The sequence below is a fragment of the Pseudomyrmex gracilis genome, unplaced genomic scaffold (genome assembly GCF_002006095.1).
Source record: "Pseudomyrmex gracilis isolate BER0280 unplaced genomic scaffold, ASM200609v1 scaffold_233, whole genome shotgun sequence".
Classification (NCBI taxonomy): domain Eukaryota; kingdom Metazoa; phylum Arthropoda; class Insecta; order Hymenoptera; family Formicidae; genus Pseudomyrmex; species Pseudomyrmex gracilis.
In genome coordinates this window covers 127,842-151,306 of record NW_018020817.1, presented here as the reverse complement: position 1 = coordinate 151,306, position 23,465 = coordinate 127,842, and the positions used below count along the sequence as shown (strand labels likewise).

At 36.8% G+C, this 23,465-nt stretch overlaps 3 protein-coding genes across 5 annotated transcripts; 2 read left to right on the top strand and 1 right to left on the bottom strand.

Annotated features, from left to right (window-relative positions):
* Positions 1–1,309: 1,309 nt before the first annotated feature.
* LOC109858997 (lysosomal Pro-X carboxypeptidase) lies at positions 1,310–4,470 on the top strand. The gene is made up of 7 exons (XM_020436796.1): positions 1,310–1,691; positions 1,996–2,136; positions 2,413–2,693; positions 2,802–2,959; positions 3,052–3,224; positions 3,299–3,651; positions 3,769–4,470. The coding sequence occupies exons 1-7, from the start codon at positions 1,533–1,535 to the stop codon at positions 3,965–3,967; spliced, it is 1,464 nt and encodes a 487-aa protein (XP_020292385.1). The 5' UTR covers positions 1,310–1,532; the 3' UTR covers positions 3,968–4,470.
* A 100-nt stretch (positions 4,471–4,570) lies between these two features.
* Positions 4,571–9,527, bottom strand: LOC109858996 (kinesin-like protein KIF3A). The gene is made up of 10 exons (XM_020436795.1): positions 9,445–9,527; positions 8,502–8,741; positions 7,677–8,095; positions 7,372–7,562; positions 7,147–7,286; positions 6,869–7,066; positions 6,344–6,735; positions 5,855–6,272; positions 5,532–5,657; positions 4,571–5,438 (listed from the first exon to the last, which is right to left on the bottom strand). The coding sequence occupies exons 2-10, from the start codon at positions 8,514–8,516 to the stop codon at positions 5,301–5,303; spliced, it is 2,037 nt and encodes a 678-aa protein (XP_020292384.1). The 5' UTR covers positions 8,517–8,741; positions 9,445–9,527; the 3' UTR covers positions 4,571–5,300.
* A 97-nt stretch (positions 9,528–9,624) lies between these two features.
* LOC109858995 lies at positions 9,625–23,441 on the top strand. 3 transcript variants are annotated; one of them, XM_020436792.1, is made up of 19 exons: positions 9,625–9,716; positions 16,019–16,157; positions 18,037–18,287; positions 18,601–18,686; positions 18,833–19,028; positions 19,325–19,692; positions 19,803–20,022; positions 20,174–20,319; positions 20,422–20,516; positions 20,623–20,796; positions 20,900–21,091; positions 21,180–21,458; positions 21,543–21,713; positions 21,803–21,995; positions 22,104–22,330; positions 22,390–22,609; positions 22,726–22,846; positions 22,917–23,131; positions 23,216–23,441. In XM_020436792.1, exons 2-19 carry the CDS (start codon positions 16,092–16,094, stop codon positions 23,368–23,370), a joined length of 3,375 nt encoding a protein of 1,124 aa, XP_020292381.1. In that variant the 5' UTR covers positions 9,625–9,716; positions 16,019–16,091; the 3' UTR covers positions 23,371–23,441. The 3 variants fall into 3 exon arrangements, with proteins under 3 accessions (XP_020292381.1, XP_020292383.1, XP_020292380.1); XM_020436794.1 differs by lacking the exon at positions 9,625–9,716 and adding an exon at positions 12,121–12,190 and having other exon boundaries at positions 21,183–21,458; XM_020436791.1 differs by lacking the exon at positions 9,625–9,716 and adding an exon at positions 12,121–12,190.
* The last annotated feature ends 24 nt before the right edge of the window (positions 23,442–23,465 follow it).

Sequence of the window (23,465 nt, the reverse complement as noted above, 5' to 3'; positions counted from 1 at the left end):
TTGGAAAACTGTTTATCTTATCTGTATAAGGAAGGGAGAAGGCAATAACGAGCTGTACACCTGATGTTCGGGTGTAAAATTCTTCTTTATTCAGAGATTTGCCTTCCTTCCTCTTTCTTTCCTCAAACTGGTATGCATAGACACTGAAGAAGATTCCATAATGGATCGAAACGTTTGTCAAATCTCTGACTAAAAAAGAATTTTACCCGAACATCATGTGTATGGCTCGTTATTGCCTTCTCTCTCCCTTCTTATTGAAAATTGTACAAAGTGAAATCACAATGTAGGGACACATGTTCTGTATAGAAAAATTCTTGTAACTAGCTAAACGTCCAAAAAGTGTATTAAAAGATTCTTGGTATGTGAGGCAAAATTAAAATTAAAACAGTTTGATTAGGATAGAGAAAATGCCATAATATATATTCTATTTTGATTATCTTTCGTAATTTTTATACAATTTGTCTACTTTATCAAACAATGTGTGCAATTCTCAAAAAAATCACCACAATTATATGTATATATATATACAAATATATATATATATATATGTGTGTGTGATATATCGGCTAAGAGTCGCGAAATAAGATATAAATTAAATAAATATGTATATATAATTCTCTCTATAATAGTAAGATTGAAAAAGAGATATTTTGTGTTATATGCTTTTAAAAATATAGATAATATTCATTTTCACCCGGTGTATGTTATCACTGGATATAGAGAAGTATTATTAATAATAATTATATATCACAAAAATTATACTTATGTATTTTTTTTGTAAGTAAAATGAATTAATTTATTTTTTGTAATAAAGAATTTATGTGTCACAGTCGAAGTGTGTCGTTATGATTATGATGTGTGTTTCAGAAATATGAAAATGTAAAAAGCGAAAACCGTCTCTGATAAACACATAAAAATAATATCAGAGAGTATTATTTTATATGTTTGTATCTCTATATTGATAATTTATAAGACAGTACTCTGCAGAAATATTGAGGTTTTGAATCTCTCAACAAGATATTTTTTTCTCTAAGATATTGAGAAATTTCAAGTAAAATGTATGTATGTATGTATAAAAATGAAGTAATATGTAGATTAACGAATCTATAGTTAATTTATTGATTTTTTTCCAGTTTGTTAACATTTTTCTATGATTGTTTTTTATTTGACATTAGGCTAATATCGATTTTGTAACAATGTTTTTTGTTTTCGAATCTTTTAGTTGGAGCTCTTGAAAAAAAAAAAGACAGCTCTCTCTTTAAAGTGTCAGTCATCGAGTGATTTACTCAATTTCAGGGAAAGAAGATTATTTTGAAAGTAGTGTGGGATTTATAAGCAAAGTAACGGAAAGTGTGAGAGCACTCTCACACATCAGATATATGCGGAGAGTTAATCGGTTGGTTCTGCGACACCACCCCTCCATGTGTGGATTTTACGCGTCACAGGGCAGTGGAGCGGATCTACCGACTCGCGGTGTCGGAGCATCAAACAGTAAGCGAGTTCTCTAGTGAGAACACGGATCTCTTTGCATCATGGACGCGCAACTGGGGATGCTCTTGTTGCTTGTGATTGCGATGTGTCAGCCGTCGGTCGGAAATAAACTCATTGAGGATCGGCGAACGGCGGTCAATTACACCGCGCCGACGCATAGCGCTAGATACAAATACGAGATCAAAACGATCAACATGCGCGTGAGTTATCAAAACAATTGACACTTTATTATATTGTTATGACTTGAAAATAATCTTGATACATATATACATAGCGAATTGGAAATCATATTCGAATAATGAGAGTTATAAACTATTTAGTGCATAATAATAAATTTTGGATTCTATAGTTTAGTATATATTATTATTTATAGATATATTATTATTTATTATTTATATATATGTAAACTAATTTATATATATGTATATATATATTAATAATTTGTATGAAATTAACGATTTTTAATTATTTTTTTTCCATTAACTGGCACATTTTGTTTTCCAGGTAGATCACTTTAGCTTCGCCGTACAGGATACCTTCGAGTTGAGATATCTAATGAACGATACTTGGCGAAAAACAAACAATGCTCCTATATTCTTTTATACCGGAAATGAAGGCAATATCGAACATTTTGCCGAAAATACCGTAAGAGCCACCGTCTTGTTGTACATATGTATATAAAATTAACATGCAAATGTAGCATATTATCTAATCGCGCTCTTAATTAAATACAAAAAAGTAACTTGATTAGGAAGTACTAATTATATTTGGCGGTATACATTTTTATCGCACATAGATTACGGGTTTCTTATTGAGATTGCGCGCGCGCGTATGTGTACGTACATATCGATAATATTTATTAAAAAAGATTATACATATATTTCTTAATTAAATTTAATTAATTAAAAATATTCCTAGTAGGGTTTCATATGGGAAATTGCACCAGAATTCGGCGCATTAGTCATTTTTGCCGAGCATCGTTATTACGGCGAATCGTTGCCGTATGGGAACAAATCTTTCGCAGATCCACGACACCTCGGATATCTGACGTCTCAGCAAGCTCTGGTTGATTACGTGGAGCTTATCGAGCATTTGAGATCAAAGCCCGAATATAATCGCAGCCCGGTCATAGTTTTTGGTGGCTCTTATGGCGGTATGCTCAGCGCCTGGATGCGAATCAAGTACCCTCACATCGTTCAGGGGTATGATTACATCACTAAATGATAAAGTAATATCGCGCTAATAATAATGTAAGTATATGTACACTCTGTACGTACACATATGAGCAATATTATCAACGTGTGTTCCAGTGCGATTGCAGCCTCAGCGCCAATCCTGCAATTTACAGATATCGTGTCGTGCGAGGCATTTGCTCGAATAGCAACGTCAGACTTTCGCGCCTCGAATCCAACGTGTCCGCAACTTATCCACAGAGCGTGGAGCACGATAACCGAAGTGACCTCAAACGGTAAATAAACATAAAAATTAAATTTCTTTAACATTCTCTAATAATTGCAACGCTCTATATCCGCTTTCTAATTTATTATTTTATGCTCTTAGATGAGGGTAAAAAATGGCTGTCGGATAATTGGAAGCTGTGCGAGCCGTTAAAAACTGTAGAGAATATCAATACGCTGAAAGACTTTCTGCAAGACATTTACATAGATCTGGCTATGGTCAATTATCCCTATGAGACTGACTTCTTAGCGCCACTGCCAGGCAATCCGATTAACGTGAGCACTTTGAGAATTTTAACTTTATCCCTATTTGCAACGAATGTTGATGCGAATTTTTTCTGTTTACTCAGGCATTTTGTCGGCATTTGACGAACTCTTCGTTGACGGGAAAGCCACTGTTGTTGGCGCTTTATCGAGCTATTAGTGTTTACACGAATTATACTAATAAAGCGACTTGCATATCCACAAAAAACGCGGAGCCAAATTTGGACGCGGATCAGGGATGGAGTTATCAAGCGTGCACGGAAATGGTGATGCCAATGTGTACCGACGGTGTGAACGATATGTTCGAGCCGGCTGAATGGAACTTCAAAAACTACAATGACACCTGTTTTAAAAAATATTCCGTATCACCGCAGCCTTATTTGGTGTGTCATCAGTATGGATGCGCAAATCTCTCCACTGCAACCAACATTAACTTCAGGTAAGTAAATAAATTTATACAAAAGTATGTATACGCTTTTGACAAATTTCGAGATTTATATTAAAACTCATGTATGTATTTCCAAGTCTTATACACATGGTTGGGTATATATTTTAGTAATGGATTATTGGATCCATGGGCGAGCGGAGGTGTGCTAAGCAACCTGTCCTCGTCGGCAATTGCCATATTGATTCCGGACGCTGCGCATCATCTTGACTTACGAGAAAGTAACAGCAACGATCCGTACAGCGTTGTTCAGACGCGCAGGTTTCATCGATATTCCATCACAAAGTGGATCCAGGAGTATCAGACTTAAGATTTCTAAAGTTTGATGTGACGAGTGAAAAAAGGTCACGGAATGATCGAAGTGTAACTTGCTCTGTTATGTGTTGAAAAAAAGTTTTCTTTATTTGTTAAAATTATAAATACAAAAACAAGATAGACACACACCGCAACACAACAATAAATATTCAGAACTGACTACTATCAGCGTGCGCCTAAATGAAGTCTCTTCAAAAACTCAATCGAAAACGTGTGTCAAAAGCTTATCGATATATCACAGATAAATAATAAATAAATGCGTATTACTTTTTGCCTTCGAGCTTTAAAAGACTATAAGAAAACAATACTCCTGAACAAAAACGCAAAAACTTAAAATGAATCTCATATTTGCGTTGTTTTCAACTACTTGTCACAAATCTCGTATCACTAAAGCACATAAAAAAAAAAAAAAAAATGGCTTCAGTAAGTATAAATTTATAATGCCATCGAGATTATTGTACGATATAATATGTGACATTAATTACAAATGCGTTATTATACTGTTTTATATCTTAATCACTTTATATGATTTTTTTTATATACGCAATATTTCTTTGGAAAAATCATATCGAGAGTATAAACAATTAAAATTAAGAGATATACGATTTCTACAAGATTTTCTTAGAAGTATCAGACTTTAAACAGAATCCATAAATATATCTCGTGTACATATGTTGTATGTGATTTTATATATAATTATTGATCTTTTCTCAAAAAATCTTCACTTTGTTTCATTCCACAGGTACAACATCATTTTTATTTTTCTAATGAATTTTGTTTTTTTAGATAGATCGTTTTCCACATTACTATTGAACTCTCTCCTATAATGTTAATTAATTACAAAGATGCAGTTCTAGTATTTTTTTTAAACATATAATGTTTTTTATATATTTAAAGATGTACTACATTATATATTATAAATTAAAAAGTCAAATACTTTTAGAGATTAAATACTTTGTGTCTATTACGTCATATATTTCAAAGTGAATTCGACGAAAAAAATCTAGTCAAATAAATAGCGTTCCTACTGATTAGTGTGTTAAACTACATAATCTTGTTAATTAACTAAATTTTCATATATGTGATATACTCTTTGTATACTTTGTATACTATGTAATATCTCTGTATATTATAAAAAAAGAACAAAAAGTCTTAAAAATAACACATGATAGAAGAGAGAGCGATAAAAATATTATTTGACATCACCGTGTATCAATATCGCAACGTAAACATGCGAGTCTTAAATAAAAACAAAAAGATCTACAAAAGTATGAGAAAAGGAGAGATAAACTTCCGTGATATTCCACAACGGAAAATCGTTTCTGTCTTCAGTGTGGCGTACGTCGATGCGCCGTGGTTGGCCTGGGAACGCCGGAACGGCTTCTTACTCTCTTCGGCTGCACAAATGCAGTGTCTATTCCGGTGTTGTAAGACAGATATATATTCGACATGTCACACGGCATTGTCTGTGAACACACAGAACAAATGATTGATGCAATATTTATAATTAACTGGAAAATTTTTACGCGATCGGAGATTTAACAGCGTATGTATCTTACGTCTTTGTTATTTCCCGCCGATGGCACAGTCTGTGCTTTGCGCATGTTATTTCCCGTATAAGCCACGCATTTCAGCTGCCATTCGCCAATATCCTCGTTCCAGTGAACGTATCTCTTAATCATTGTCTGTGATCGTATCATAAAGATGAGATTTAAGCAACATATTAAGTTATTTTTAATGAAATAGTAGTAAAAAAATATTTATTACAACACCAGTTAATTCACCTTGAATAAGTTTCATTATTTATTATTTTAATGTTTTGAAAACTTATTTTGTTTCAGTTATTTTCTTCGTATCATTCAACTTGGATATTTTCACAAACCTGATACTGAACGGGAATGTAATGATTCACAATCAGATTCTGGAGCTGCAATTCTCTTCCGATCCCCCGCACACCTTCCAGAAGACCTTCCATTTCTCTCTGATGTTCCTGCTGCAAATCGGATAATTCCGCTTTGACGGACATCAGCATCGTATATACCCGTGCCAATTTTTTAGTTTTTCCAGCGGCTTCTTCCTGTAAAGATGAGTATTTTTCTTCGATATCAATGCGCTCTGCTTCCTTCGCCTTGATAGCCTTTTTCAGTTGCTCTTCTCTGCTCTTTCGCTGTTCAAGCTCTATTGCCGCAGCTGCCAACAATTGCTCTTGAGCTTCCGCTTTTTCCAGTAGATTCTCACCACCTACTAATATCTTATTCTGTAAATTTTGCATCTTTTCCCGCAAGGCTTCTTTTTCGCTCCTGTGTGTATAAAAGTCAAATTACAAAGTTGTTTAGTTATTATTTGTATATAATTGTATGATAAAACTTACTGAGTCTTCTTTAATTCAATAACATCTTTGTCTACAGGACTCTTATCTTCTCTCTCGGCTTTATCGACCTTCTCCGTCGAATCTGTATCTTTGTCTTCTAGCTCTTCCACCGACAATATCTGACTCCTTCTACGTCGAATTTTCTTATCTCGCTTGATCTCTTTCGATTCTTCCGAATCCTCAGACTCTTCTTCGGATTCCGAGAGCTCCGCGCCATTTTCCTCCAATTGCTTGCGCAATTGTTCAATTTCGACTTGAAACTGACGAAGCAGAGCATCTTTCGGATCCTCGTTAATCCTCGCACGATTCCTAATATTCTTCGCGCGATTTGCGTAACGTAAGGTGCTTATAGTCTCGTCATAGTTTATATCGGCTGGACTGACGTTTGCGCACTGCAAATCAATATTATTAAAGATTCGCTCTCCAAACAAAATTTGCTAAATTACAACATTACAATATTATAAAATTCCTGAATACTTTGTTTGTAGAACAAAACTTAATGTACAAAACACTTATATCAGTTACCATCAACGTTTTCGAATTTCCGCCTAACGAATCCTGAAGTAATCTGGTCAGTTTGGAATTTCTGTAAGGCACGTGAGAACTTTGACCGTCAACTAGTGCGGATATTACGTTGCCCAAAGTGGATAACGACAAATTAATTTTAGTAGCTTCGCGAAGTCGTTGACCTGTTGCTTTCGTCTTGCTTTGTCTCTCTGATCCCTGGAAGAAAACGCAAATATCCAAAATTCTTACGTATTTGAAATAAATATGCGTAAACATATAATTTTTGTTAAACGTACAGCTAAATCCACCAAATGAAGTTTTCCCATTTTTACATGTTGCTCCCCATCTTCACCAATTTGACTAGATTCGACGGTTATTGTAAATATTGCGTGCGATCTCGAACTGGACACGTTCATGGCAGTAGCTCCAACAACGCCTACGTTAGGATTATATCAAATTTAGGATTACTGTTAATGTGTACAAAATGCATTGGTGTTTCTGAAATATCGGGTTTTGCTCACGATTTTTATTGCCTAGAGACATTATGCGGTCCAGATCGTCAGCATTGTTTACCACGTATCCGCTCAAATCCTTCACGAACACTCCAATGTCTGGTCTTTCTTTTACTTCAAGCCGTGTGTTCTGATCTTTACCAAGTAAATCGCGAACTTCCTCATTGTAGATTTCTAAGTATGTTGCACGCACTAAAAAGCTTTATTAACACAATCATCATTTGTTGTTTTATATCACTGTGAATATAATTTATTTTATATACATGATATTATTTAAAGTGTATATAATTTTTACCATCAGTAATATGACTTACTTTTGATTTTCATCAGCTTTAGCTATGTGTCCGAAGATGTGTGCAAATGTGTTTGGAATGATTCCCCTGGCCTGTGGGGAGGTTTTCGCACCGGACATGGTATAAGTCTTGCCGGTGCCAGTTTGACCATACGCGAAGATTGTTCCATTGTAGCCTAGCAGCACTTTGTCAACTATCGGCCTGGCTGTTTCGTTGTAGATATCCACCTGGGTCGAGTCTGTGTCAAACACAGCATCGAAGGAGAAGACTTTTGGCGGTTCTCCATGCGCTGCGTTTGGATTCTCTATGGTGATCTCGCCGTTCAAAGCATCTATTTCTATTATGTTTTTACTGCGGAGTTCAAGTTCCTTGCTGCTCAATGGGCGAACTCGCACCACTACTCTGACATTCTCTATCTCTCCCAGCTCCGTTGTACTCTCCTAAACAGAGAAATGTTACATGTACTCTGTGCGAGAGAGAGAGAGAGAGAGAGAGAATTGTTTCTACAAATTTTTTCTTCAGAAAAATATCAATACAGTAACTTGTGAATTCTAGAGATATTTCTCAATTCTTTATAATACAATTTGTACTCAGGTATTCTAAACCGTGAAAAATAGAAAAAAATTGTACAATAAAAATTGATAATTACGCGCTTCAAATAACTTAGTTAAATAATTGACTACATAATAATTAATAGTTAACGATAAACACTAAAATATTGAATGTAAGCTTTCAACTCTGATTAGTCATCAGCTCATGAATTTGAAACGTCAAACGCGAGACTGCAATTATCTTGATATATTTGGGATATATTTGCCGCATACACACACAGAACATGATACTAACTTCGGTCCCCGGCATCGCGGATTCGTTCGTCCGCAGCAGTCACATACAAGCGCGCTTTTCTCACAGCATAACTCGTTATAAACGTCGAGAAACGTCAAATGTCGATCTAGCAGACGACCTCCGTAAACAAATGGATCGATGTGCGGTGTGCACTGTGCGATGTTGATAGACGCACGAGGTGAAAATACAAGGTGGCATTGCGCATAATGGCGGCACCGTCCAGTCACAATATTGTTTCAACTATGTGCGCAAAATTCAAAATGCAGAATTTGTATATAAAACAGAAATACAAAATATACAATATTTATATATGTATGTATCCACGCATATATATGTATAACTAATTTTTTCTTCTTTTAAAAGAGTTAACTATATCGTTCTCTCACGACAAAAAGTATAACAAAAGTTTAACTCCCCGACTTGAAGTCATTTTTGGCTTAAATAAATTGGCCACTTAATTAGCTATCATTTTTTTAGTTTTTTTTTTTTTAATAAAATGTAGAACCAGCGCTATAGGAATATTTAATAATGAGCTTAAACTCCATTGAGAGTTGGAAGATTTAATTTACACATTAAAAACAATATTCTAAATACAGTTTCGTACAAGTACAATCGTTTCTTCTTTTTTTTTTTACCAGCACACTTTTTCTCGCGTGTAATCTATATTTAATTTATTTTATCTTCCAAATGGTTCCTTAATCTATTCCTTCACAAGAAAGCAAACTTTTTCCATCTACGGTTTAATCGGTTAATTATCTTTCTTTTATTGGAAGTAATTGAACTGATGAGTGTTACGTGTGACAGGGCCGAGTTTTATATATGAACGTAATCAACGAACTGTCGCCTCGTTTCCTTTTCTTCTCCCCTCGCCCGCAGGTTTTTCACCGGTTTTGTCTCTCTCGTCGACTATATATTGCCCCTTTGCCTCTCTCGCCTTTCGTACCCTTCTCTACGGTGAAGCCGGCTTCGTGCCCCCTCCTGCTTCCCCTCTCGATGATTGTAGCTCCGAGCGAAGCAGCAGCTGACGAACGTAACAATACGTTGTTCCCGCTGCACGGTAGCGCCTATATGTCCCGCATCAGAAGAGAAGAACCGGCACGATCGCGCGGCGTCGTTGTCACCGATTCAGAGCGTCCTCGGCGCTTCTAAGCCTTTTACGCGTGGGATGATGTGAGTGTATCCCCTTCCCTCCCTCGGTCAGTGACACGCTATCAGGTAAGAATAGCGCTCGAGTTCGTTTAAGGGTGCTCGATCTCGGTAATTTTTGTTAGATCTCTGTTTGGTTTGAAAATACGAAGCGAAGATACGATCTCGCCTAACAGGATCTTTTGGCTGCGAAAAAAAAAATACTTGTTTGGATCGCAGTTGTGTGACAGAAATACGATATGAGAGATGGTCTCTTCATCGAGCAAATAAGAGATGAATTTTAAGAGAATTAAAAAACATTGGTACAAGTTTCGTGCAATAATATTTAGTCTATTTTTTAATTACGTCAATTATATTTTTACATGAAAATATAATAGCACTTATACTAAAGGAAGATTCTGGCGTGGAGCGTCGAAAACAAGGGGATGTTTTTTTAGAAATTTTGGTTTTTACGAACGAGAAAAAAAATATTACAGTGAGATTTGAAAAATTATATTATTCACACACATTTTAAAAAACTTTGATTGTTATTTAGTTTATTTGATCATTATTTAATTCATTTGATTATTATATTTAATTATTGTTTCAGTAACAAAACATTTGTAAAGTATCTCTAGTCCAAATTAGATTGCTATTAAAATATATTCTCTCCAATTTGTTGATTTGTAAGTGACTATCAAGTTATTATCGCGGCTTGTGTGTGTGTGTGTACTTATGTGTTGTGCGGATTAAATTGTATGCGTGTATCGTAACATGTCGCGAAAAAAAAGAAAAAACGGATTAGAGAGATTTACCGGGAGTCAATATCCCGCAAGCATTTTTCTCTTCTCAGGCTTCATCGAGCGGCGAGCGACGACGCGGTATATCTCTCTCGGTTTGTTGTCGATCACGCGCTCTCGTTAAACTACACAAGCGCATAATTCAGTTCAGCGCTACAGCAATTAGACGCGTAATTTGAAAGTTTAAATTAATTAGGCACGCGTCTTCGCACTCAAAATATATATTATTCGCTAATATATTCGTTAACTTCTGTTACGTCCTGGCCCGACCGTTTCCAGGGGCCAGGACGTAACATACGACGAAAAATTGGGGGGATGTATGTTTTCGTTTAAGATTAAAAAAAAACGAAAATTTATCGAGAAAGAAAAACAGAAATTTTGCAAACTCTGTGTTTCTTGACTCTATCGAGAATTGATATCCGGTCTCGCCCCAGTATCGCACGGCTGCGTTCCCGTGATCATCATATCTTGTTATTGTCACGTCGCGAGGAGGAAGTGGAGTCCACGGGACGTAACACTTCTTTGTTTTAAATAATAAAAAAAAAAAAAAAATGTTTTAAAAAAAAAAAAAAAAAAAAAAAAAAAAAAACAAATTGAAGAGTGTGTGTTTAAATAACGGGGAGAAAGAGAGTGCTTCCTTTTCTGTCTGTCGCGATACTTCTTTATATCTCACGACCCCGAAATGAAGAGAAAGCTCGAAGGAATCTGATCATTGATCCGAAAACAACGCGCGTTCTCTTTAGCCGGGAACTTCATTTTTCTTGATTGGTGACTCGATAGAGTTTTCTCGCGACTTTTGTTGTTTCGAACAAAAGAAATGGAAGAAGAAGAGCGAAGAGAGAGATAGAGTCTTTTTTCTGCTGATCTTCTCATCTGTGACTTCAGTTTGTTCAACTTCCGCATTTCTTCATGTGTGCAAAAAAGCGCGGGCACAGAGAGCAACAAAACTCGAAAGCAACAGAAAGAAGCGCGCGTTCTTCGTCTGTCGATGTTGTGTCTCCTCCTGGCGGCGAAATCATCAGAACGTATTCTCACATTTGAATCCTTGTTTGGTCTCGATCCTCCCGCGATACGTGAGATTTCAAAAAACTGTCCGCTTGTCAACTCGCATCGCGAGTAAAACTACTGAAAGATTTCAATTCAAATCTAGTGTTTTAAAATTCTTTTCTGTCAATGCGCGAGCAAACCGCGTGTATTCCCTTTTGGGACCTTTAGAATGAAAACCGCGCGAAGGTTGTTTACGTCGCTTCAGATCTTCGCGTTTTTGAAAGAGTACAGTTTACCACAGAGTTTACGCTATCTTCAATATCAATTTTACCCTTGCGGCAGGGTCGCCGTAAAGTCGGATATCACGTACATGTACGCCGTGCAGGAGAGCCGGCGTACAGGAAAGAGAAGGAGAGGAGAGAAGCGCGAACACAGCAGAAAGAGGAGAAACTCAGGAGGAGAGAGGTTCTGTTATCCGGGTTACGGTCCTCTCTCCTCTCCTTCTCTGTGATGGCAGGTCAGTGTTGCCGCGCTCGCGGCCGAGGATGGTTCGGGTTCGCCATCTCGCTGGAGAACCCTCCTCGGAACTTCTCTTTTTTTCTTATACACGTTGTTGTTGATCGTCTGTCGTGCATCAGCAGCAACAACAGCAGCAACAAGTCGCGTGTCCTCTCAGCGAGCGAGCAAAAGCGCGTCCGCCGTCCGGCGCGGCGGCGCGCCGCCGACTCTGGGGAGTGTAACACCATTGCCGCGAATGAACCACGCCACCGCGATCAGGTACGAGAAGGCCAGAGACCCCGTTTCCGCTTGCGTTTACCGAGACATGTTAAGTACTATCGGGAAGAAATTATCACAGGAAAGAGAAACAGGGAACGCACTTCCATCGCTCTGTGTAAAACCTCATACCTTGCTTTTTTAATTCGACTACCATTTTCGCGGGCTTGTTGCACTCACATTTCTTGTTGAAGAGTTATTTATTTGTCAAATACACTTGTCGCACGCGCATATACAAGAGTGATATGAGTTTTCTTGTTGATTCAATAATCTTAAGCTAAAACGGGAAAAAAAGTAGATGTAACAAGTTTCAATTATCTTACAGATCAATAATTTTATTTTTGTTAATTATACATCTTAGAATTTAATAATTTTATACAAATACTTTATGTGATTCTATATCTTTATGCACGCACACATATAATACATTCTAAAAAATATATATTTTATAATATATTGTAAAATATTGTAAAATATAGTTTATAAATATAAATAGATATTTATAAATATAAATAGATATTTCTATATATATATATATATAGATTTTTTATACAATAGGGACCAATAGGGACCAATCTATGATATATATTTATTTACCAAACAATAGGGGCCAATCTATGATACATATTTATTTACGATTATTATATTTATTTCTGTTGATAAATAAAAATTGAGGTTTCTTTTATTTTAAAATATATTTTTAGCTGTTAAACGTTCACTGTAAAGGAAATATTACACATGTCACGTGTACGTAAGTCATATATTTAGATTGTTTCTTTTCTATATATGTAAATAATAACAATATTAATTATCATTTGTAAACTTTCTATTAAAATCTCTCCTATATATATATATATATATATATATTTATATATTCATATATTCGGAAAACATTTAATAATATAATCTATGAAAGTATTGCGCGTATATTTTTGGACGTAGTTTTGGAGTCTAAATAGCGTTGTGCGCGCCGAGATGAGTACAAGAACACCGAGACCAAACACGCAGTATGTCTATACAAATATGTAAATGCGTAAAACGAGGTGGGAAACGGAATTCTCTCCGTCTTTTTCGGCAAAACAAGAACAGGTTTCCGGTGGCTTTTTTAAAATAGCCACCTTCGGAATGTACCGCCTTCGAATAGATCTTTCTGTCCGCAGGTAGTTAAAAAAATCTATACATATATACATATATAAGATTTGAGAGAGAGAGAGAGAGAGAGAGAGGCGCGATAATCACCGAAAAGCCAAATGGTAGATCGGGAATTAATGACGATACGAATCTTTTACGGATCTGCGTTTCGCGTATTATCTCTTTCACACATTCCTCTTATCTTTGTAGGAAATATAGAGAAGAGAATGTTGTAAAATAGTAGTAGTATTTTTTCTGCGTTCTCCAAACTCTCTCGTATGTATTTTCAGATTATCGGATTAAACGATCTTCATCTTTTATCTATCAGGTTCTCTCATCTCAAGATTCGTAATATGTTTTGCATTTCAAATGGCAGCTTCTTTATATGTTTCCGGTTTTAAAATTAAATAGCATAGAGAGTATAGTTGCGTGATATTCGAATATTCCGCGATATTCAGAGACATATATATATATATATATATCTCGACCACATTACGGTGGGTTTTTGAATTCCGTGAATCTTATGAGGGAACTCTTTGTATCCGAGTCTTGACGACTCGGGACGCGGCGGCGTCGTCGTCTCCTTCATAGACACCCGGTATTTTCCGGTCACACATCTCTGTTTAGTTCTTTCTTCTCCAGGTGTGTGATTCTCTGAAACTGTCTCCTTTCTTTCTCAGTTTTCTCCCCTCTTCTGTTTCTCTTTTCTCTCTCTTTCTTCATCTTATACATAATACACCTTGCACAACGCAGCCCGACTCGTCAGCGTTGTCGTGCAACGTTTTGTGGCGATGTAACGTGGCGATGCACGCCGCGGCGCGGCATATAAGACAGATGTTGTCTCTGAGAAGCAAATAAAACCACGGGGAAAGAGAGAGAGAGAGAGAGAAAGCGGGACCGCGACGACGGTGACAACGACGACGACGACGACGACGACAACACGACTATAACGATGACGAGAGTGACTACGATGCTACCACGCTCGCCACATCTCGCCGAGAGTGGCCGATTTAGCTCGAAAGTCAATGTTTCTCAACGTGTGTAAATGTTACTTTCAATTGTTTTTTTTTAAATTTTTTATTTTTTTGAGTAATTGTAAATTATCTAACAACATATTAAATAAAAGTAAATAAAATTGAAGGAAAATAAATAAAAAAATAAATAAAGTAAATGAAATTCAGTAAAAAATTACGCAAAATTTTATTTTTTAATATATTTCTTGATTAAAAAAATTCAGAATAAACGAATATAAAAAGTAGAACCGCCAAAAATTACTTAATTGACAAACTCATCAACTTTATTCAACAAATGAAACATTGAGGTTCAAGTAAAATTTTATTTGCTTTTCAAACAGAAGACAAGAGATGATTTTTCACGAATGTTTCTCAAAATGCAGCACTATTGCGCAAAAAAAGAAATAATCGACTCTTCTCCCATATTGAGTTCATGATAGGTATGGGATTGAAATTTTCAAGCACCGCACTCACGGTGCCGTTATATAGGCAACGGTGTATCTCGTCTCTGCGCGTGCCGCGCAATAGTGGAACTCATCGTGTGACAATAATGTGTGTACGTATATATAATAAATCGCGTGTGTATTTGACGACCAAACATGCTCGGCAAGAGAAACAAGCGCGTATTAACAAAATAATTAATTTTACTTGTCTATAGCACACACACACGCGCGTGCGAAAAGACGGAATAGCGTGTGTATCACGTTGAATTCTCGCGTAGGCGTGCGTGTTCAAACACACGTGGCATTTCGCCCGAAGCGCTGCCGGGCATTGCCGCCTGCATTCCGAGTCCGCTGCACTTTCTATCGCATGCTTTTGCTTCTCGTTAGAAAGAATTTTCGCGATAACGTTAATTATGAAAATTAATTCCGTTCGATAAATGAGCGTTTTATACCTCTCACTTGATTTTCTATGACGTTATTAAATAGAGAAAAAGATTCAGAGGAATTAAGAGAATTCCCGTTTTTTTTTTTTTTAGAAGATATAATCACGCTCGCATTTTCGATTCACGTTCGCCGTCGATTTCTCGATCTCCAATGATGAAAAAAATCCTTTAAGAGATTTTCTGAAGAAGTTTACCGAACAAGTCGATTGAGAGAGCTGATTTTTATTCGGACGTTATTTTAACAAGGATAATCGCGCTGACGGCGCTTGCGAAAGCAATCAAATTTCTTCGAAAACACTTTATCAACAGTTGGCGGAGAGTAGCGCAATATATATACGCATACGCGAAAACGGCAGTTATATATACATATGTATATATATATATATATATATATATGTATATACATGTTAAGTTAACGGTATAGTACACACCGGTCGCGCGGATACTAACTGCACAATCTTTAATGTGCTACACCGCTTGTTATTAGAGAGAACGTGAGAGATGCGCACTCTACTACCGCACTGTCGGTCGCGACGCGTTTCGACCAATTGAAAAGCGTGTCCATCAAGTGGTGGCTCGCGCAATTCCTATAGAGAATTAATAATTACCGGTAGAAATTTAGATAATAATAACAATAATAACTTTAATAAAGAGCAAAGCGAAAAAATGTACCGGAGAGACTGACATTAACATTGTTAAATCTTAACATTGTGTCTACATATTTGAACTACATTTCGAATTTTGTTTAAATTTTCTTTTAATTTATATGCGCACGTGTCTAACATTGCATCTCTTCTTCAGGAAGACGTAATCGGCCGACGGAGAATCCGGACAGGCGTTTTAGTAACATCAGCATCAGTATTGGCGACGAGTCATGAACATGATGCACGACGATCTTGCGTTCGACGACTTTGTCTTCTCCGCCACGCATGAAGGACGGGTACGACACCGCTTGTCATCGGATCGGAAAGGGCTGTTTGCTCAGCCGAGTCGAATAATAAATTTCTGATAGCGAAGCACAGAGACCGCGCGCGCATGTGTTCCGCTTTTCTCGCGTCAAGTCACTGCTCGCGCAAAGTTCGGTGAATTAAACACCGCAATAAATAAAAACATTTTTTGGAGCAAACTTTAGAAATTGTTACTTACGTAATCGACGTGCGTGAGAGAATATTTATTTTTGAGTTTTTAATTTATAAATTAATTTATAAATTAATTGAAATTCGAATATGCAAAATTATATTAAATAATTAAATTAAATTAAATTATATTAAAATTATAAATGATATGAGATAATTGAATAATTGAAGTAAATTATTTAAAGTAAATTAATTTTGAAATTTATATTAAATAAGCTTTTATATAACGTTTAATTATCTAATGATGTTTGCATGGCTAAAATTGATTAAATAAAAAGCAGAGAACTGTTGAAACTCGATAGTACTCTTTCTGGCGAGGGGAAAAAAACAATAAAAACGTACGTTTCTCGCGCTACAATCGTATCATCAAATCTGCAGAACTCTCGCACGAGACCCCGAAGATCAGATATTATTTCTCGCCTGGAATGTCCATTGCTTATCGAGTACATATGTACGTAATTTGTATGGTCTGTGTATTCGTGCGCACGACGGACATTTTTCAAAAGAACCCACGCGAGTTGAATCGTCAATTCCGTAAAGCCGAACCGATGCCCCGTGAAGAAGCAAGGAGCCGGAACGTACCGGCTACGAGACGTGCTTGCGATATACATACATCTCACGAACGTTCACTGACTCTAGATTCGTAATCTCAGCGAAACCTCAAAGAAAAAAACATAAACACAAGTAACCATAAAAATTCATTTAGTAGAAAAATTACGCGATTTTAAAACGTAAAGAAAAAAATAAAAAAAAAAGAAAAGAAATCCTGCTGTATTTTAAATACTGTTTTTACGGCAAACGTCGCAGAATCCTTTTTGAAATCAGAGCTGCTGTTTCGTACGCGAAGCACTTAAATTATACGATACGCACAAAAGTAAACGATCTGATGGCCGATAATTTTTTTTTCTTTTCATCTTGCTGTAGTTTCGTAAATGAGAAAAAATAACTCTCAACCGCAGACAAGCGGCTTTAATCGACGTTTAATTCGAGGGACCACCGCGTATATTTTACGACGCGGGCACGCCTCTCTTAGCAACTCGGACGACTTTCCGATTAATGAAACGTTACGCTCTTGATGAAACAGGTTGAATTACTATTGCGCAAGTACGCGACAGCAAGAACGAGAACGTACCTTTCGTCCTCGAGACGAGATCAAGAGGCGTGAGTTGAGACCGCATCACGTTAAACATTGCTCTATATAATTTTCAGAGCGCGACGTGCGTTGCTTCGAGAAGATGTGAAATAAATTTACAAAAGCCGTGAAAATCATTTCACCCTTTTATGTTGATGGTTCTTCGTAACGTCAAGGAAAATTCTTCGACGTTGTAACACGCGACGTCGCGTGTATGTAGATATGAGAGCGCGCGGGAATCATCGTCCTACATCCCAGCGAGACGAAGACACCGAAGAACATATCTTTGACGTGTCGCGTGACACACGTTGTTTTCATTCGATCTCGGTCCGGAAATGAAAAAAATAAATTTTATGTGTGTAAGATTGCGAGCCGATCGGTCGAACCGATTTTTCGGGATAACGATGGTCGCGAGTGTCGAGACAAACGCGTTTTGAAGTTTCACGTTCAGTTCCTTCATATGTTTGATGCGTATATTATTTGTAAACAAACACACGCAGAATGCGCGTGCAAAAAACTTTATCGAACAAAATTGATCTCTTTTTTTGCAGAGTGACGCGGAGGAAATTCGTATCACTTTGTATCTCGGGATGGTGGTAATAATCTCATGGATAATGGGAGGAGCGAAATTCTCAGTTGTATGGGCGATTCTCATCCTGGCATTGGCAATGAAGACAATTAAGGAGAAAGTGTCGTGGTACCTCGAGAGAAAATTGCAGCACGAACGAATTCTGTTACGCAGGAGACAAGCCTTGGAAAAAGGCGAGACCGCCGAATGGATTAGTCTGCTTCTCAGCAAGTGGCAAGTTGATTTTTTTTTTTTTTTTTTACAGCATCTCGCGGAGCTTATCTTATTCATTAGCAACTTGACTTTTCTTTTGTCAATGAAGATAAACATTTTCAACAATATTTTGCGTCAATATTATTTATTTTTTTTTTTATTAAGTTAACCGTTTCCTCAACACACTTTCCTGTAGTAATTAATGTTGTGAAATAAAAAATATGATATTTCTTTGTTATTTTATATATAATCATTATTTTCAATTAACAAAAGTTTTAAATCCAAGAATACATGATTTTTTTTCGTTCGGTTTATTAAATATTGTTTTTTTCAGGTGGAGATTTAGCGCCTCCGGCGTATTTAAGTTAGCCAAAGAATATCTCGAAATTGTTTTTGACGAGCTCAAACCCAGCATATTAGGTAAGATACATTTGTTTCGCGACTCGCAAATCAACAAACAAACTGCGAAAGTATGCCGAAAAAATTGAACACCGTGACTGTTCGAACCGATCTTTCAAATTACTTCGTCGCGAGTTTTTTTGTAAGAGAAACCCTCGGGTTTTCAGGCCCGGTGGAGGTACGTCAATTTACTCTCGGTAAGCAGACACCGTGCATCACGCGGGTGCAAGTGCTCGATCGCTGTAGCAACGACGATTTTCTCATTCGAGACTACAACAACCAAGCTAAACTGTCTATCGCAGCGGACATACAGCTGGACTGCGAGGAATTTCTTCTACTTGTTACCACGCGCTTTGGAAAGGGGTGAGAAATAAAAAACCCCTCGTTATATCCGCTAACAAAAATTAAAGATTCTTCAAGAAAAGTGTTGTAAATATTGCTGTCTTCGAAAATTAATTAATTTTATTTTTATTATTATTTTTCTGTGTCATTAATTTTTGTTTGTTAATTGGGAACAGAGTTTAGTTTGTAGTTTGAGATTCCGATTCTCTTTATTTCGCGCATCACACTTATATGTGATTTCACATGATTTTGTTAATTTCTTTTTTTGAGAAAGAGATAAAGAATTTTTTATGATATTAATAAAATTGAATCAACAGCGTGGGTATGGACATCGATCTGGCTGTGGAGAATCTGATGCTGTCGGGCACCATCGTTATCAATGTGATACTAAACGAACTAGCACCATTTCCGCATGTAACCGATCTTAGCATGACTTTCTTGGAGAAACCGAACATCTGGTTCGATGTGAAGATCCTAGGTGCCGTGCAGGTGATGGAAATGCCGCTGATCAAAACTTGGATTCACACGGTAGTGACAGACGCTCTGAGTAGCTGGCTGGTCGATTCGGGTCAGCTAGAGATGAATCTGAGAACGCGAGAACGACCGGGTCCGAAACTGGAGCTTGTAACCAATCCCACGCCGCAAGGAGTGCTCACCGTTGCTTTCAATCCGATCGGTTGTTTTGGTAAGCGCTCTTCGAAGGAAAGTTGTCATTATTGTTTATCTTTTTGCAATAGAGAAAATCGGAGGTCGTACACAAAAAAACTTTGTAACACGCATTTTTTCTATTATCAGTCACAGATGAAAAGAGATGGCTTGTAGTAACGGTGGGCGATCAAAAGCATATTATCTCGAATTTAAATTCCGCGTGGACCGAAGACTTGTCTTTTTTGGTCGGGGCGTTGGATAATGAAAAGATTGTTGTCAAGTTGAAAACGAAATGGCTTCTCAGTACTGTCACTTTGGCGCAGTTTGAGTTGGCATTGGGAATTTTCGATTGGGAGAACTCGCATATGTAAGTGCTACATCTATTGATTTAATTAAAGTGGACTTTAATGATAGTTTTTTTTTTTTTTTTTTTTTTTTTTTTTTTTTTTTTTTAGTATTGACATTATCAAGTTATTTAGATTAGATCTAATGTCGCTTTGTTCATTTTCGTTTGACAGTGTCAAAACGACATTGCAACAGACAAAATTGTCCCGGAGCAGCGCCAACTTTCCAAATATCAGCGCGAAATTAGAATACACTGGTCTTCCTCTCTTAGATCCTGATCTACCGCTACCCGAAACAACCGATAATTCACATCTCGCAGGTATTTGAGAAGATACGTAATAAACGAGAGAGAAAAAAGATAAAACTCAAAAGAGGAAATATATGAAATAAAAAATTAATTCTCTTCTATTTTTTTCTACAGGAGTATTGATGGTTTATATTCATTCTGCGAACAATCTTAGCAGCGACAGCGCTCATTGCAATCCTTACTGCATATTGTTCAACAATCAGAAGAAAGTAAAGACAACTTATAAAATCTTATCGTATATCTACACACACAAAAAATTGATTTCTATTAAATTAATTATTTGTTATATTCTCTGGATGTTTTTATACAACACAGATAAAAACAACACATTACGTTCGTTCGACAACTTCCCCAGTTTGGGACTGCAAGATGGAATTTCTGGTTCAAAATTACACCGAAGTGTCGCTAAGTTTCGTCATTTTTTCGTGGAACGTAGCAAATTCAGTAGATACAAATACCCTGGGATTGGCTACGTTGTCTTTGTCTCAGGTATAAATAAACACAGTCTTGTCAAATCGAACAATTTCCATTTTTTACTAATATTCATGATAAAAAAAAATAACAAAATTTTTCTACACATGTTCATTGAAAGGACATGACTTGTATCGTCAAAAAGGAACTCACGCTCAACTCCACTCTCTCTTCCATCTTGACGGTTTCTGTATTATTTTATCCCGTCAAAAGTGTACAACAAACGTTTGGAAATCCCAGAAGCAGTGTAACACCAACTACAGATGACGAGTCGAAAATGAAGTGGAACATTCCGTCGGAAATACACGAAGCTGTTAGTTATAAACGCTTGTAATTCTCTAAAAAAACAAAATTTTTACGTGTGTGTTTATATACTCGAGGTTTACACAATATGCTTTCAGAAGTTGTTATTACCATCAAAGACCGCCGATCCGTCGTCCGATATATCCAGTCTGCTATCCACCGAAAGTAGTCTGATGGAAGTAACGTTGTTGTGCGCAAAAGATCTTCATGGTTCCAGGTCGTTCGCTCGCAACAACACCTTCATCAATTTTTTCTACGAACTGAAAGTGAACAACGAGACAAAATACAAGAGCAACATGAAGAAGAAAACGCTAATACCTTGCTGGAACGAAAGTTCTATAATGGGCTTGCCGAAGACCGGAGAAACTTTAGATATCGTAATTTCATGTGTCATTAAGATTTTCTTGATTGAAAATAAAAATGAAAAGAAATATGAGTTATTCTAATTAATTTTCTTACAGGTATTATGGGATCATGATACTTTCGTAAAAGAATATCTCGGGAAAGTGTCATTGACTCTCGACGATATCAGAAGGTTGTCGAACAGCGATCACTCCCACTGGTTTCAGCTCAAGGAAACCAAGATGGGATCTGTGGAGCTAAAAATTAAAATCTTGTCGGAAGAATGCGAGGTAACGTTTTTTTTTTACATGACGTTATCATCTTATTGCTGTATTTATTTTTGTTATAAATATGTATTAACAATTTGTTTCGTTTTTAGACCCAAAGTACATGTGCGACCAGCATTGTCAGTGACAATTCTTCTCATTTGAACACAGAGCCCGACTCCGAATCGAGCATCGTGCGAAGAATGGAGAAATCCATGTTAAATATGCATCTAAATCCAGTTATACCACCACCGCCTCCGCCACGCACAATTACCCTCTTAAAGCCAACTACGTCTAATCAGTCCGGTATTACACATTTTCTCGGAAACTATTTGAAAAAGATAATTCCCTTGATGACTAATAATCCTTAATTACTAACTCTTTAATGTTTTTAATCTTTCATGGTTGGTACAGATAAAGCTAACATCAACAAGGAGTCGAACGAAGTGAACGGAACGTCCAAGTATTGGATTCCGGAAATCATCAACGAATCTGTTGTGGATAATTCTGTCGACGAGTCCGACACTGCCATAATAATAGCAGACAGGCAATCCTCTCATCATAGTCTAACTCTCAGTCCCGACCAAAGTTTCGGCAAGAAGGTACCGCAGTACAGCAGTTTTCGCATAATGAAGCAAAAGGTAAACGTGTTTAATTATCGTGATTGAAATTTCCGTTTAAACATATCAAATAATTGCAGGTGAAGAAGGGCTTGGGACTTCGCAGATTCCGTTCGGAAGTGACTATAGAGAATAAGAACGACAGCAAGGATATGACATTGAGTCTGGAACCTAGAGGAGGCGGCGAGGCTGATGCGACAGAACTATTGTCGGAAGCTGGCCTGGCTCATGCGGTATCCCAACCAGACATGTTGGACAAGATAAAGCACTCCAGTCCGCGTAGGATATTAAAACCAAACGGTCAGTTTGAGCATAGTTTAAGAGGAACCGTATGACGTCTTAACAATTTGTTTTTGTAAAGTTAAAAATCGATCCGACGGAAGAATTTATTTAATTTTTTTATTCAATTTTTCTAGATTTAAAGATCGTCAATGGTACTAAAGAGAAATATTCCGGAGTTGAAGGGAAGGTAATTCAGGCACAGGGTCTTCACGTGGCGCATATTGCTCAATTGTATTGTCAAGTAAAACTTCAAACGTAAGTATGTTTAATGATTGATAAAATAACAATATATAGTTTGCAGATATTTAAATCGATGATTTTTCAGGTGCAGCAGTCCGAGTAAGATCAAAGCGTCACCGAGTAGCGTTAAAACCATCGCAAAATCACGTCTCTTGCCAGCTATGCCCAATCCTCAGTTCGGCATAAACTTTCGTATAGACTGCAACAGTGTGCCGAGACAGGCGTTTCTCATATTTGACATCAAGAGCGCCAGCAAGGAGTTGCTGGCCAGTCGGCGTATAACTCTCCACGAATTGCTAGGTATTTTATTTTTTTTTTTTTTTAGATTTATTTTTAACGTGTTTTATTTGCACATACAATTTGACATCTATTTTGATGTTGCAGGAGTGTCTCCAGCTAGCAATGAGATTCACACGTGGTTGGCGCTGAACAACGGTGCCTCATTGGAAGTACAAATTATTCGCGGAAAAGAATTTAAAAATAAATCAGCGAAGAAGCTATTTCGTTCTTGGTCCGTTCATAGAATAGGAAAAATTTAAAAATTATATGAGATATATTTATATGTGTAATATTTATTTATATTTCAGAGATATATAACATTTGTACATTTACATGCATTATCTCATTTATATAT

Bases quoted from the DNA above. Each gene is read 5' to 3' on its own strand.
- LOC109858995 (XM_020436792.1), top strand. From the start codon at position 16,092: ATGAACATGATGCACGACGATCTTGCGTTCGACGACTTTGTCTTCTCC. The intron at 16,158-18,036 runs GTACGACACCGC...CTTTTTTTGCAG, and splicing joins CCGCCACGCATGAAGGACGG to AGTGACGCGGAGGAAATTCG. The intron at 21,092-21,179 runs GTTAGTTATAAA...ATATGCTTTCAG, and splicing joins CGTCGGAAATACACGAAGCT to AAGTTGTTATTACCATCAAA.
- LOC109858996 (XM_020436795.1), bottom strand. The intron at 7,067-7,146 runs GTACGTTTAACA...GTTTTCTTCCAG, and splicing joins TTCATTTGGTGGATTTAGCT to GGATCAGAGAGACAAAGCAA. The intron at 5,658-5,854 runs GTTTGTGAAAAT...ATACGATCACAG, and splicing joins ACATTCCCGTTCAGTATCAG to ACAATGATTAAGAGATACGT.
- LOC109858997 (XM_020436796.1), top strand. From the start codon at position 1,533: ATGGACGCGCAACTGGGGATGCTCTTGTTGCTTGTGATTGCGATGTGT. The intron at 1,692-1,995 runs GTGAGTTATCAA...TTTGTTTTCCAG, and splicing joins TCAAAACGATCAACATGCGC to GTAGATCACTTTAGCTTCGC. The intron at 2,137-2,412 runs GTAAGAGCCACC...TATTCCTAGTAG, and splicing joins AACATTTTGCCGAAAATACC to GGTTTCATATGGGAAATTGC.